Genomic DNA, 13,983 nt, shown 5'->3' with positions numbered 1-13,983 from the left:
TATGTTAAAACAAAGAACAAATACTTATAGTTTACATGATTACACAAATGATTTGTTGGCAATTTATAGTTTTATTTTTGCAATTTATTTTATTTTGCTTGACTCCGTTTTTTTTTTCATTTAAACTCATAGTTTTGCGTTATTCTGAGAAAGTGTTGCTTTATCTTTATGATACAAAACTAATCCCATAGTTATATATAGATAGCGGACAAGTGTTGTTCGTCCTCTATTCACCACTGCACACCCGGGACTCACAGCTGTTTTGTCTCCACCACCTTCTGTTTGTTTCATTACCGCACCATTTAATTAAAGTAACCCATTTGAACCATTGAGAGACTCCATTAGTCTCTTTATTTTAAGCTTCTCTCCTGGGACGCGAGAACAACGAATACTTCTAATACTTGCTCGTTAAAAATCAGTAATTAATAACTCAGGTGGCATGCTTACTTGTTTTACGATGGTTTGAAGAGGATCCAACGCAAAAACGTGTCCAACTGCTGAAGAATCGCTGCAAAGAGGAACAGGAAGTCTCACATCGCGGTATTTGCTGTTCTCCAGCCCTGTTTTTGAGGGGAGCGTGCTCTGATCAAGTCAGAAGAGGGGGAGAAAAATAGATCTCCATCCTCCGTGTTTTATTATATTATTATATAGAGTAGTTATTCATTTGTTTTAAAGCTCAATAAATAACAAAAAATACCTTTGACCGGCACTTTTCTAATTTTGTCCGGAAGACTGAAACTCTGCATGGTCTCCTCATTCCTTGGAAGAGGCGGAGAGGTGGGTGTTTGTCATCTGCTGGTGGACTAACCGGAGAGAATTACAGTGCTTGCCTCGACAGGGAGGGATTGCATTGAATTACAGCAGCGGGAGCAAACGCTTGCCTCGGGGAGGGAGAAAAAGAGCCACAGCGGAGAATAAACAGAAGGGCAACCATGGCAACCATGCGCGGGAAGCCTTCTTCGCTGCTTTTGTTGCAGACTACAGCGCCACTTACAGGCCTGGCATATGTACTACAGCGTCTCCAGCGCTTTCGAACAGCAATGGCCGGCCGTGGCCCAGCCCCTCATTCCCCTGATAGGTGGAGAATTGGCCCAATAGCCGTAGCGCCACCGTCCTGGACAGTGTTCAAATCTTGATCAGTCTGTATCAGATCCGTTGCAGCCCCTTTTTTAGAGATCTGGGTATGGAGGAAAATAGAGAGGGTTGTGTTTTCTGACACTTGGTGAGTTCCTTGGAACACCGGGGACACATGTTCATGTATAAAAGACGTACAAAAGTGCATTTTGCATGACAGGTCACCTTTAAGATTCCCATCAGCCTCCCTCAGGAGAGCACCCAGTTGAGAATCAAAATGAGTAAATGAGCCTGACTGGTGCTTGTTTTAATTTAGTCCTCCGTAGGCAGAAACAAAGAGCTTTTTAATGAATGGTGATGGCACGGAGACCATTAGAAGGCAGGGAATTCACTTCATACGGCTCGGGTGTAATCAGTCTTGTGTTTTTTTGTTAGTGCTCTTTGATTAAAGTGCAAGCTTCTCAATATGGGCTTTGTTACTCATATTAGGTGCGACACACCATTAGCCCAACTACCAGCGTTGGGAAAGTCGAATGCACCATTCGGACTAATGAAGCAGATGCACCCATCTGTTGCTTACTTTGAAGCCACCTTTAGCGCAGGTCCACACTGAAGGCAACATCCTGTCTCCTTTGAGCCATAGGAAAATAAATCAGTTTCCATATAAAAGCTGTGTTGAAGCTCTCCTATAGCTTCCCACTTCAGAGCAAATATAACAATAAACTGTGGATAATGTTTATGGCAAGTATGAGCACAGTAAAGAGGTTCAACAATGGGACTACTGCAGTCAGTGCTATAAGAGTGTAGCTCTGCGTCAAACTGATACCCCTCATAGCTTTGACAAGATTTTAAAGTCTTAAAGTCTAAACCCTGCCGGTGGCCTGTGAAGGTTTATTACAACTAACATTTTGACGGGGAGAATAACAGCAATGTTTAACAGAAATCAGCAAAAAATGTGAGCTTTTTCAGATCCTGGCACTTCAGTGAAGTTCATAGGGTGAAAAGCAACACTTCCTTTTCCTTTTTGGAGATTGTTTCCGTATATGTGCAGGGTCTAAGGACAGAGGGTGTTGAAGCTGTAAAGCCTGTAGAGCAGCGGTGTCAAACTCAATTTAATCGTGGGCCACATTAGCATTATGGTTGCACTGAAAGGGCCGGTTGGAACTTTCAATCTCAATCTTTATTTATTTACATTGCACATTTTAAAACAACCTCAGTTGACCAAAGTGCTGTACAGGGAACACATATCAAATAACACAACAGGAGTAAAATAATAAAACAATAATTAAAAACAAGATAAAAAGCACAATAACTAGAAACATATAAAAACACATACAAATATCAAAATGTTATGTTCGACTAGTATTAAAAGCCAGTGCTCGTACATGTATACAATAATGTATTGTATTACATTATTGCCTCTGCATTAGATTATTATCGGATAGGGTAATAACTTCATAATTAACTACGTCTGAGTGAAAAGCAGAAGTCCAGGGCAAATAATCGCAAGTCTCTTCAGTGTGCACGTCACAAAATTAGATGCATTGTGGGACATGTAGTTTATGGGAAACGTGCTTCTGTAAAGCGACATTCAACCGTATAATAAACTTATTATATTCTTTCAGAGTTCTTGCGGGCCACATAAAATGAAGTTGAGGGCCGGATTTGGGCCCCCGGGCCTTGAGTTTGACACCCCTGCTTCAGATAATACAAAAAGCATCTACAGACAAAGCCAAACAGTTGTATTGTTGAGTCTCAACTAATATGCTGTTGACATTTTTTAAATACTCTTTAAAGTTTTTTAAGACTATCCAAAAAGGGACCTGTACTGCACTTACAGTAACCTGTTTAGGTTGTTGTATTTGATTTCGCTACATTTGACAAAAAAAAGACTCTCCAGCCGGTGCAGTTTCGTATAAAAACCAGCGTGTGGCATTGTTTGGCAAATGTAGCATTGCAGGGCTTTAGTTTTTTATTAAGAAGGGGGAGAATAAACTTCGAGGGAGCCCTTGTGTTTCTAGCACAAACATATATCAAAATGGCAGCCATGTGCAAATACTGTTCTAATGTTTACCACTCAGACTGAAACAGGATTCGGCATTAATAAATCACTACACAAAGCTTCAGAATGTACTTATTTACAAGTTATCCCTGTGATATCTCTGATTACATAAATGTTCTTTGGCTGGCTAATTTGAGCAAAACAGGTCATATTTGATCAGTTGATGTCTTATTAGGATTCTTCTGAGGGAATAGACATGCGTGTTAAATGTCGAATTGATGTACACTCCCATCATCAACACCAGACCAAATTAGATTGCAGTGTCCTCAAGGTCCATGAGGACGCGTTTATATAATCAAATATACGGACAGAGGAGGCGTGAGGTTAAAAACACAGGCCCTGGATTATTTAAATATACATAGTAGTCACAACATGGTGATGACAAGGATGTGAAGAGGGAGGCAATGGATGAGAGAGGAGGAGGAGGAGGAAGATAGAGACACACATATGTAATGATATACAGAAAAAGAGAAACAGAGAGCGAAAGACATCCCTGGAAGTCCCAGCAGCATCATTCATAATGAGGCGGGAGAGATGAGGGAATGGACATGAGGGGGTGGGGAGGGGGGGATAGCGATGGTGAAAGAGCAGCGGAGGGTGACTCAAAAGACGGGGAGGGAGGCGTGGGCGGGAGGAGAAGATGAGGGCTTTTCTAGCACAATAAGTGGCTCACAGGTTGGAGGGAGTAAACACGGCTTCTGGCTCCGACTGTGGGGCCGTGACGCAGTGTGTGTGTCAGGGCGTGGGCCCCGCTTATATGGTCTTGCAGTATGTGTGTGTGCACGGTGTGCCTATTTGAAAGAATAAATAGAGAGATGTGTGGCTGTTCATAAACAGGAATGCTTGTTTTATTCATGATGTGTCACTTAAGGCTCTGCTATAGACGTACAGTATATTAGTTGTGTGTCAATTATGTTTAAAAGTGTGTTTGTATTGCACCCTTGTGCATTTGTATGTAGGCTGGTGTGATTGAACATCTGCGTGTGTGGAATTTTACATTATTCATGCCCTGCTGTGCCTCATATGAAATGTAGCATGTGTTATAGCTGGCAGTGTCAGTAGGAGCGTGTGTGTTTTGCTCAAATGTGCTGTGTACATCCATTTTTATAACGATCTCTCCTTTACCCTTTTCATCCCTCTTCTCTTCTCTCATATCCTCTATTAACTCTCTTGATTCCTTTCCTTTCTTCTTCTCTCCTTTTCTTTTTCTTTTTTTCATCCCTCCCCTCTCTTAATACCTCTCCTCTTCTTATCTCCCTTGATTCCTCTCCTATATGCCCATACTCTTTCTTGATTCCTCTCCTATCTGTCCCCATACATTCTCATGATTCCTCTTCTCTCTCCTCTCCTTTTCTGATTCATCACCTATTCTTCCTTGATTCCTTTCTATTCTGTCCTTCTCCTATCCCCTTATCCTCTTGATTCCTCTTCTATCCTCTGATACTCTCTTGAATCCTTTCTTTCCTACTCATGCTCTCTCTTGATTCCTCTTCTCTCCTCCCCCCTCTGTTGAGTATCAGTCTCACATCAGTGTGTGTTGCTGCCAGCTGTACTGCAGTCTCCTAGCTTAGGTCCAGCACCGCTTACTCAGCACTACTGTTCACTTTCCAAAACAACCCCCCCACACACACACACACACACACACACACACACACACACACACACACACACACACACACACACACACACACACACACACACACACACAGCCTGTAGAAGTGCAGATAAGGTATCCACCCACAACCAGTGATCTGATGGTTGTGATGTCGCAGCACTTCCAAGAAATGCCTGAAGTGTTTCTTTATTCTCCAGTCAGCAGAGTGTGAGACTTCCTCTGAGAGCAACTTTCTCTGCATTCGTCTCTTAAATCCAAGGAACAGGAACTTCTGTATGTGCAGTCATTGAGTAACGGGACAAAATTCTGCTAAATGAGATTGCATTACAAGCATTGCAAAGCACATATTGGAAGCTGGACTAACCAGAGTCAATCTGAAATATTCTGAATCAAAGGCTCACTGAAAGGTTGGAGATGCTTGAAACCTGCTGCTGGGCTAACTTTGGAAAATGGTCCCAAAATGTAGTGCATGTGATTTGTTGACACTGAAAGGTCCCTATTGGAGGTTTCTAGTAAACCAACACAAACTGTGATTATACTCCTTGTAGTCACAAATGTAGTTGCATGTATCCTCATGTTCTAACAAACGTCTTAAATGCATTTCCTCCTTCAAACGACATTTGCATCGACAACTTTTTAATACCGCAAGTTTTAATTCATTCAACACAAACACAACCGAGATGCATTAAAACTAAATTGCTCCATAGTGCTACTAAAGGTCATACAGTCAACTCAAATGCCGTGACGTCACGTCACGGACCCTACGTCCATTTATATATACAGTCTATGGCCGTGACACAGGGGGGGCTAAAACAAGGAACATTACTATAATAGTTTGAAACTAATATACTCAGAGTGCCTTGGAGGCCATATAATGATGTGATGATTCCTCTGGTTTGTTAATAGCAACGGACATGAAGCATGTCATACCCGCCTGCAATGAGAACTTGTCGAGTGATGGGTTATGATAGCACATTATTCAGAGATTAGAAAACTTTAAACCTAGAAAGAATCAACACAAATGATATCTAAAAATAATTCTATAGAGGATCAAACAGCATGTTTGTATACAGAGGGTCTAGAAAGAGTTCTTCATTGAGATATTCTGAAGGATTCAAAAAAAAAAAAAAAATGTTCTCGGTGTTCTTTTCAGAGAAAACCCTCAAATCATTGCTATGGAGGTTCTGGCTGATCAAGCACCGAAGCACCTGAAGGCAGACCACGTTGTCCCTAAATCACTCGACCTGTAACCCAGATATGACACAAACAGAGAGAGCAACCCAGAGGGATACATGTAGCAAACGCTCCACTGACCCAGGAAGCACACTGTGTTGTTGGGAGCTTCAGCTGGAGGGCAAAGCAGCAGAGAGTCAGCAGCTCTGTAACTCTATTAACGCATTCAAACAGCAGCACAGCATCCACGCTGCTTAGTGAGGTGATCACTGAAAGCAAACTGCACCGACACATGCTGTCGGTGGGTTCTAAAGATGTAAATAATGTTGTGCTCACCTGAGAAATTGCTGAGATCTTGGACTGCAGCGACATTACTAAATCTGAGAGGCAAGAAGCAAGAAGAAGAATAAGGAGTGTCTACTGCCAAGTACTGCACCAGAGTTTCAGCTCTAAAATTCTATATCTGATCACAAACACTTGAAAAAACTTCAGTAATTTTTGAAGTTGAGCGTTGGCATTCACTATGAAGCATGGGTTTACAGACAAAAACCTAGATGTGATATTCAAAATTGCACATATAATCTTTCTTTATGAAAAGTACCATTGTACCATTTCTAAACTGTGTTATTGATCAGACTTGTAGCTAGTATAGCTAGAGATATGATTATACAGTTTGAACAAACTGCTGCCTTCATCATGCTACGTCAGGGACAATGTGCAGCTATGCGGTCATACAAAAAAACAGGATCCCATCGCATAGCTGCAGATGATCCCAGTTAATACAAGGCTACCTACTAAATAAACAAACGACTTGACTTTCAATATTGATTAAAAAGGATTTAATTGATTTAAAACGTATCGTTTTGCTTCTGCTAACAAAAAATAGTCTATTTCACTGCGTAGGCCTACCAACAACTGGAACTGCGGCAACGGCAGCACTGATCAAGGTTTTCTGTATAACTGTTCCAGTCTGTTTCTTTTCCATTAACACATTTTACACTGCCAGAGCCTATACCAGTGACCACCAACTGGCGCCCCGCGGGCCACATCCGGCCCACCAGACATTCTCATCCGGCCCGCACGACGGGGGTGACTGTGGCGTTGGCGAAGTGTTACTGCGTACGCCCCCCACCCATTTTTTTTTTTACAACGTTTCGTGAGTAAGGTGCAGTACCGGAGTCCAACAGGGAGGCAGCAGCTGCGGGACAGTAGACTGCGTACTGCGAAACCTTCCCTGCATTGAAGAAGAAGTGATCCTTCATTGAAGAGTCTGCTTTGTGCGCTCCACAGCAGTAGCCCCGCTGCGACAGAGTCCAACAGAGAGGCAGGAGCTGCGGGACTGTAGCCAAGAAGCAGGGTTGGGTTGTAACGGAATGTATGTAACGGCGTTACGTAATCAGAATACAAAAATCAAGTAGGTTAACTGTATTCAGCTGGCGTTACATTTGAAAACCAGTAATCTGATTACAGGTACTTTCGTAAACCTGAAGTGAATACATTTTGGAATACTTATTGGAATTATTGGTGGAAAGGTTTCCTCACAAAATGTAATATTCATTACCGGCAGAGCTGCAGCATGTCTGAGCCAGCGCCATATAGATAGAAGAGTTACGTCAGCGGACGTCCAAAAACGGTTATCGTCACGTGGTTCATGTAGACGAGGATCGTTCCCCGGAAGTTCATGGCGGGCAATGTGAATGCACTGATAACAGGAGATAGAACTACGATTTTTGGTAATTATTAGTGAAAAAAGGTTTTGATTTGCAATATTTAAACAACAAATCGATATGTGTATGTATTTACATCAATATGTTTTAAAAAATAAAATAGAATTTGCTAATATTAAGTGATAATATTAGGATTAGTGTGAACAACTAGTTTAGATGTTAGGCTAANATGAATTCATAGACAGTATATATATAAGGCATGAATACATAATTTCCGCACAAAAATATCATAAATATAATATTTCGAGAATGCATGGCTTTGGGGGACAGCAGGCTATTACCAATATTTAAAAAAAAAAAAATGACATCTCACAAGAATAAATACAGATGGGATACTCAGAAAGCCACTGAGTGACAGTGACACACACAGTACGAGGTTTATTTTTTTTTAAAGGGGGAGATTTTTTAGGAGTGTGCTCCCTCACTCCTGTTCGCTGTCCTCCGGATTCCTGCAGGACTCCAGAGTCGCGAAGAGCCCATGCAAAATTAAATTAAGTGTCTCTACTTTTACTAACTGATGTGCACGATTGCGTCACTTCCGCCGGCTAAAATCCAGGAGCGAAATACCACTACCCCGCAAGAGGCGCTGTTGCCAACTTCTCACACTGTGTTTTGTGTGTTTAATATCTTCACCGTTGGGGCGCCGACGGTTACTGATCCTCATTGTGTCTTAAACCATCCTACTACCTTATCGGCGTCTTGGGAAGACATACAAATAACTATATTCCAATATTTGGTTACATTTAAGGAAATTGTAAACGGGTATCTGGTTCACGACTAACACATAACCCGCCCGTCTAGTTCTCAATGTTGGTCACATGACGTTTGACTGGGTGCGTCCCATAACAAACGCAACCTTCTCACTTCATAGACAGACATGGCTACCACAGAAGTGGGTGAGTAGCTTAAACACTGAATGCTGTTTGGGTTATTTATTTCATACTCAAAGGCAGCATTAACATCAGTTTACAGCACTTTGTTAGGGTATATTTAACACGTATTTAGCAGTTAAAGGGACCCTTGTACAGACTTTGTTCTCCATGTAAAGCCCTTCTAAAGCTAACAGCTAGCTTAGCTAGACGCACCAGTAGCTGAAGCAATGCTGCCCTTCCTAATATGTCTTAATTCATTATTAACGTTTTAGGTCCGAATAATTTACAATATTCGAGTCTTGCGTTACCCCTTAATATATTTCCTATTGTTTCCTATTTAAAACTAACCAGGTCTTGAAACCATTAACTCTGTGTTGCCCCCTTCATGTTCTCCCTTACAATGTACATGTTTGCTTCTTATTATACATGAGAGGGACATGTAGTGGCAATTTCTTATGTTACCTTATATGGTAAAACCTAATGCTTCTAAAAGCGTTTTCTAACACTACTGTACCATTTCCTGATATATGCTGTTTTCTCTGCATACTCTAATGAGGGTTATTATTCTCAAGCGCTTCAAGGCCACAGAGCTGATTTGGCAGACTATGTTGAAACTACTCCTCTTCACACAAAGTTTGAACTTCCATATTCTGATAACTGTTATACTTTCTACAGCTCAAGGACAAAGGTGTCTAATAACAATATGAGACATCCGTGTGAAAGCAGATTTCTGAGGCGTTCCGCCTAGCTACACAAAAACTCTGTCTGCCCGCCCTATCTTGTATATAAGCTTTGCTATTCTGTGACTATTGCGCACACTCCTGCAGACTATCCTATACTCTGTGAGACCTGTGCCTTCGAGGCGCTTCGAATAAAGAACCAGAAAGAGGACTCTGTTTGTTTCACCAGCTTATTGATTGATCATTCTAATTGTAGGCTATATCTCCACAGTATTGACTAGGTCTAAGATTTCCATAACAGACACAATACCAAAAACTCATTTTTATAGACTGGAAATGTGTAAAATATGACAGGAATCTCTGTCCTTGGTTAATCTATAGACAAATCAAGATATGTGTCACATTGATGCAAAAAATATGTGAAAATCCATCATTGCCATGAAACAGTATTTTGAATTGATTTGCAATATTGCCCACAGTGGCTCTAACTGTACACAACCAGAGATAATACAAGGATACATCCACAGTATAAACAACATAAACTATCTGACAGTTTATAAATATCTGCATGTATGTCTTTATATAAACAGTAATACCGTAAAGGTTATTTGGCTTAATGTTCATGTATTTCTTTCAGAGCGTAGGCGTGGCCAGCTGGCCTCTCTGTCCATAGCAGCGGTGGTCATCATCGTGGGAGTCCCTCTGTGGTGGAGAACAACTGAAACGTACCGTGCCTGGTTGCCTGTCAGTCAGATAAATGAGTTGGCCAATCTGCAGGTTTGATCACGCTTCTTGCTATGTCTTCCGTCTTGTTAGCCATATTATCTTGCATGTGTAATACATGAGTACATTTTTACAATCTTTGCCTGTGTTTCTTTTTTTATTATAGCTACAGTTGAGTGCTGATGTGGAGGTTGTGTTTGCACGTGGAACGGTGACGCCTGAGCAGCAGAAGAAGGTCCCGCTGACAAAGACACAGGATGAAGAACACACAGTGGATGGTGAGTCATCAATGCTGGCTGTGATCTTGTGGTTAAAAATAAGAAGACTCTAAAGCACTTATTGTCTTCTGTTTACAGAGGACACAGCTTTGCGGTACAGGTATGAGACAAAGTACCGCACAGCTAACATCATGGAGGAGGATGCACTGAAGCAGCCCTCTGCTGCAGGTGAGAAGCTGCCTGCCTTTCAAATCTAGCTGACAGATAGTTGGTATCTCGGTGTGATAGCACAGGTTGTAATTTCTCTCTGTCTCATTTGTTCTTCTTCTTTAGACGCAGATCTTTCTCTGCACACCCTCAGTGAGAGCCCGTGTGGCTCTTTGGTTGTGTACGTGATCCCAGAATCATCTTCACTGCTGCCTGAGGTTTAACTCACATCTTTTACATTTACATTTAATGTAATTCCTTAGTTTTTATCTGTGTGTGTGTTTAATTAAAATCTATGTGTAGTTTTATGCTTTGATAAAAAGTGAAATAAGCTTTTCTGAGGTGATGAATCACTGTGTAGTCAAGTAGCCTTTTTTAATCTATCATCTAGCCATTGCTGCTTAGAGTCTAACTCCTAAATACAGTACCTACTGTACAGCTTTTCACATATTTATGAATCCTTTTTGTCCCTCTGGATTAGTAGAATATAAACTAAAATACCCACACAATCTGTACCCCCATGCCTCTCAGGATGTGGACGTGTATATTGGTCAGAGACGGACAGCCCTGCTGCGTAACGGTGCCCAGATGAAAGTGGGAAGGACGATAGAGCAATTGCTGGCTCACCTGGAGCCACGGATCAGGCAGGTGCTGAAGGTGATGTCTTTTAGCCACACGGACATCACCGCGGCCCTCAGCGGCAGAGTCCGTCTCAGCCCTGGCAACAAAGAGAGCATCGCTGACAGCATGAGGGCCTTTAAATCCAGCCCAGGTTGGTGTTGGTTAAGCACAGCCATAAAGTGAACCAACTATGTATTTTTCCAGTCAGTTTATAACTCAATTACCTAAACACTGGTCTCAATTTCATCTTTAGGTTATGAGATAACCTTCAGTCTGTTGAACCCAGACCCAAAGTCACACCGGCTACACTGGGACATAGAGGGGGCCGTGCAGACCTACATCCAACCTCTGCTCACAAAACTGGCCCCTGTGGCCAATTTTAGCATTGACTCTCAGGTACTTCTTGGGCAAGTGTGTGAATGTGCACAATGACACACTGCTCAGCTACTGTATGTTCATAAACATATTTGTCTTTTACAGACATTATACTATGCCATGCTCGGTGTCAACCCACGATTTGACAGCAGCCGCAACGCCTACACACTCAACTCTGACAGCCTGGCTCATGTCATCAACCCTGTGGAGGCCAGACTGGGTAAATGAAACACACACACACTTAAGTGTTTTTTCAAATGTTTGCCAAAAAAAGAAATGTGGTGTATTAATACAATATATAACCGTTTTTTTATTTTATATAATAAGGCTCAAATGCTGCATCTTCCAACCCGGTGTTGAATTTTCTTCTGTACGCCCCGGATGCCCAGCATTCCCCCCTTTACATTCAAGACCGCCAGAAACAGAAAGTGCCTTCTAACGCGTTTCACTCTCCACGTTGGGGTGGAATTATGGTAAGTTAATCTAAGGGGCAAAACTAGGTGACAGTAGTATTAATCCTGTGAATGGTTATAGCTTATATAATTAGTTTGATGGGCAATAATAACGTGAAATTATGGATCTGCCACTACGTTTTTTGCACCACTAAATACTGTTAATATTAACATTAATTATGTGACCATCTATGTTTCCTGTAGATATTTTATTGCTCTTTTTACTGCACTGTTAGTGTACAGTTTTATTATTATGCTGCTGTGTTTATTGTATTTTTGCGACTCCAGCACAACAATTTCCTTCTTGATAAATAAATCTTATCTTACTGATTAAACAAAACCTCTCATCTATGTTTTCATAGGTTTATAATGTTAACAGTTTCTACGGACCAGAGGCTGTGTTCCCTGTTGACATCAACATCGACATGGCCAAAGTCATGGGAGTCTTCCTTGCACAGCTGAGGTATTTTTAACGGCTACAAAATGACAGATGATGCTTTTCCTGTAGACACAAGGTAACTTTCCTGAATACCATCTTGTCCTGTTAGACTGTTGCTAGGTGTGCAGTCGTCTACCGCTCCGCCTGGCTTCCTGGTGGCTCCGTGCAGCAGCACAGGTCTAGCTGATTGGGAGCTGGACCGCCTCATGTGGAGTCGGAGTGTGGAAAATGTGGCGACAGCAGCCACCACCATCACCTCACTGGCACAGCTCCTGGACCAGATAGGCAACATTGTTATCAATGACAACATTGCTGAACAGGTAAACTGCACCAATCAGTATATTTTTATGCTGCCTTTTTGTGGCTACATATGTGTAGGTTTACCTATCTGGACATGCTGGGCCCAATTCTTGGACGGACAGTATGAGCCCTAAAATAGTGTTTGACCAGCCTGGTTCCAGACCTCTGAATCACTGTACTTCCAGAGGACCTGAAACTATAAATAATTTTAAACCAACCCGAAAAAACATCTATTAAATCTGGCTTTAATTGAGTGTTTTATGATTGTGTGTTTCTATTCATTTCACTTATTCTTGTATCTCTAATTTTGTATCAAGACTCAAAAAGAGCTTGTTAATTCTACCTTTCTTTTTACTATTATTGCATGAGTTGTATCCAACCTGTGATTGTTGTTGCCGTCCCTCAGGTGTCGAGTGCTGTCACGTCTCTGCAGCTGGCTGTGGCTGAGCTGGAGGCCGGGAACCTGGGCTTTGCTCTGCAGTACAGTAAAGAGGCCATCTTGGCATCAGAGCGGGCATTCTTTGATCCGTCGCTGCTCCACCTCCTCTACTTTCCTGACGACCAGAAGTTTGCTATCTACATACCTCTCTTCCTGCCCATGTGTGTGCCAATCCTGCTGTCACTGCTCAAAATAATCTCTGATGCTAGACAGAGACGCAAAGAGAGACAAGCCAAGAAGGAATGAGAAACACTTGTGATGAACATGTGTAGAAAAAACATGTTACGAATCGTCGTTTTGTCGAGGGACATCACATTTAGGTACAGGTTTGCATGAAGAAAGACTCTTTACAGAATTGGGGTATGGAATGTACAAAACCAGTACGTAATATATGATGTTAATTGTTTCATGAAGGGGAATTGAGTTTTTTGTGAAAGATTTTAATGATTGGCTGCCATGTTTGTGTGACACTGTATACTGGGAAGCTTGAATTGTTGAACATGTTTTTATATTTGAATTCCACTTTTTATTCTAAGTTATTAACAAATAAAGATTTAAGTTGTAACTCATGTGGTTGCTCTTTTGTTAGCTAAAAAACGGAAATATCTGAATTTATATCATTACTACATAAGTTAAGCATTGTTCAATTATATATATTTTTTTCTTCTGGAGTGTACAATGCAATTCACTGTTTATATCACCTGTGTGGTTTTACTTGTACTTCGGTGATTTTAGAACGGTTTGTCTTGCTACATAAACTACATCCCTGACTATGTTTTATTTTTACATGGCCAGTTTCCGGGCACGTTTACTATACCTGGATTTCTGGCCAATTGTGAATGTGGCTTAATTGATCCTCAATGCATCCATTTGGTAGCTGTTTTTGATCATATCAATTCATTTTTGTATTATATTGTAGTGAATTGTAATCCTACTACATTCAATTTGTAAATATAAGAGGTTAAATAGAATGGACATAGTAGTTGAATGAGCACAGTATTAAACA

At 41.3% G+C, this 13,983-nt stretch overlaps 2 protein-coding genes across 2 annotated transcripts in view; both read left to right on the top strand.

The window, feature by feature from the left end:
- The window catches only part of LOC104965286 (phospholipid-transporting ATPase ID-like), a 718,806-nt gene that overhangs the window by 500,487 nt on the left and 204,336 nt on the right, over positions 1-13,983 (top strand). The window lies entirely within an intron of this gene.
- pigs (phosphatidylinositol glycan anchor biosynthesis, class S) lies at positions 8,310-13,546 on the top strand. Its single transcript, XM_010793512.1, has 12 exons — positions 8,310-8,547; positions 9,841-9,980; positions 10,093-10,204; positions 10,283-10,372; positions 10,478-10,569; positions 10,883-11,123; positions 11,226-11,368; positions 11,453-11,567; positions 11,675-11,820; positions 12,162-12,262; positions 12,348-12,558; positions 12,945-13,546. The coding sequence occupies exons 1-12, from the start codon at positions 8,529-8,531 to the stop codon at positions 13,221-13,223; spliced, it is 1,689 nt and encodes a 562-aa protein (XP_010791814.1). The 5' UTR covers positions 8,310-8,528; the 3' UTR covers positions 13,224-13,546.

Source organism: Notothenia coriiceps, unplaced genomic scaffold, assembly GCF_000735185.1.
Source record: "Notothenia coriiceps isolate Sejong01 unplaced genomic scaffold, NC01 NC01_scaffold00037244, whole genome shotgun sequence".
Lineage (NCBI taxonomy): Eukaryota > Metazoa > Chordata > Actinopteri > Perciformes > Nototheniidae > Notothenia > Notothenia coriiceps.
Note: the sequence above shows the minus strand (reverse complement) of the source record. Positions and strands in the feature narration are given on the sequence as shown.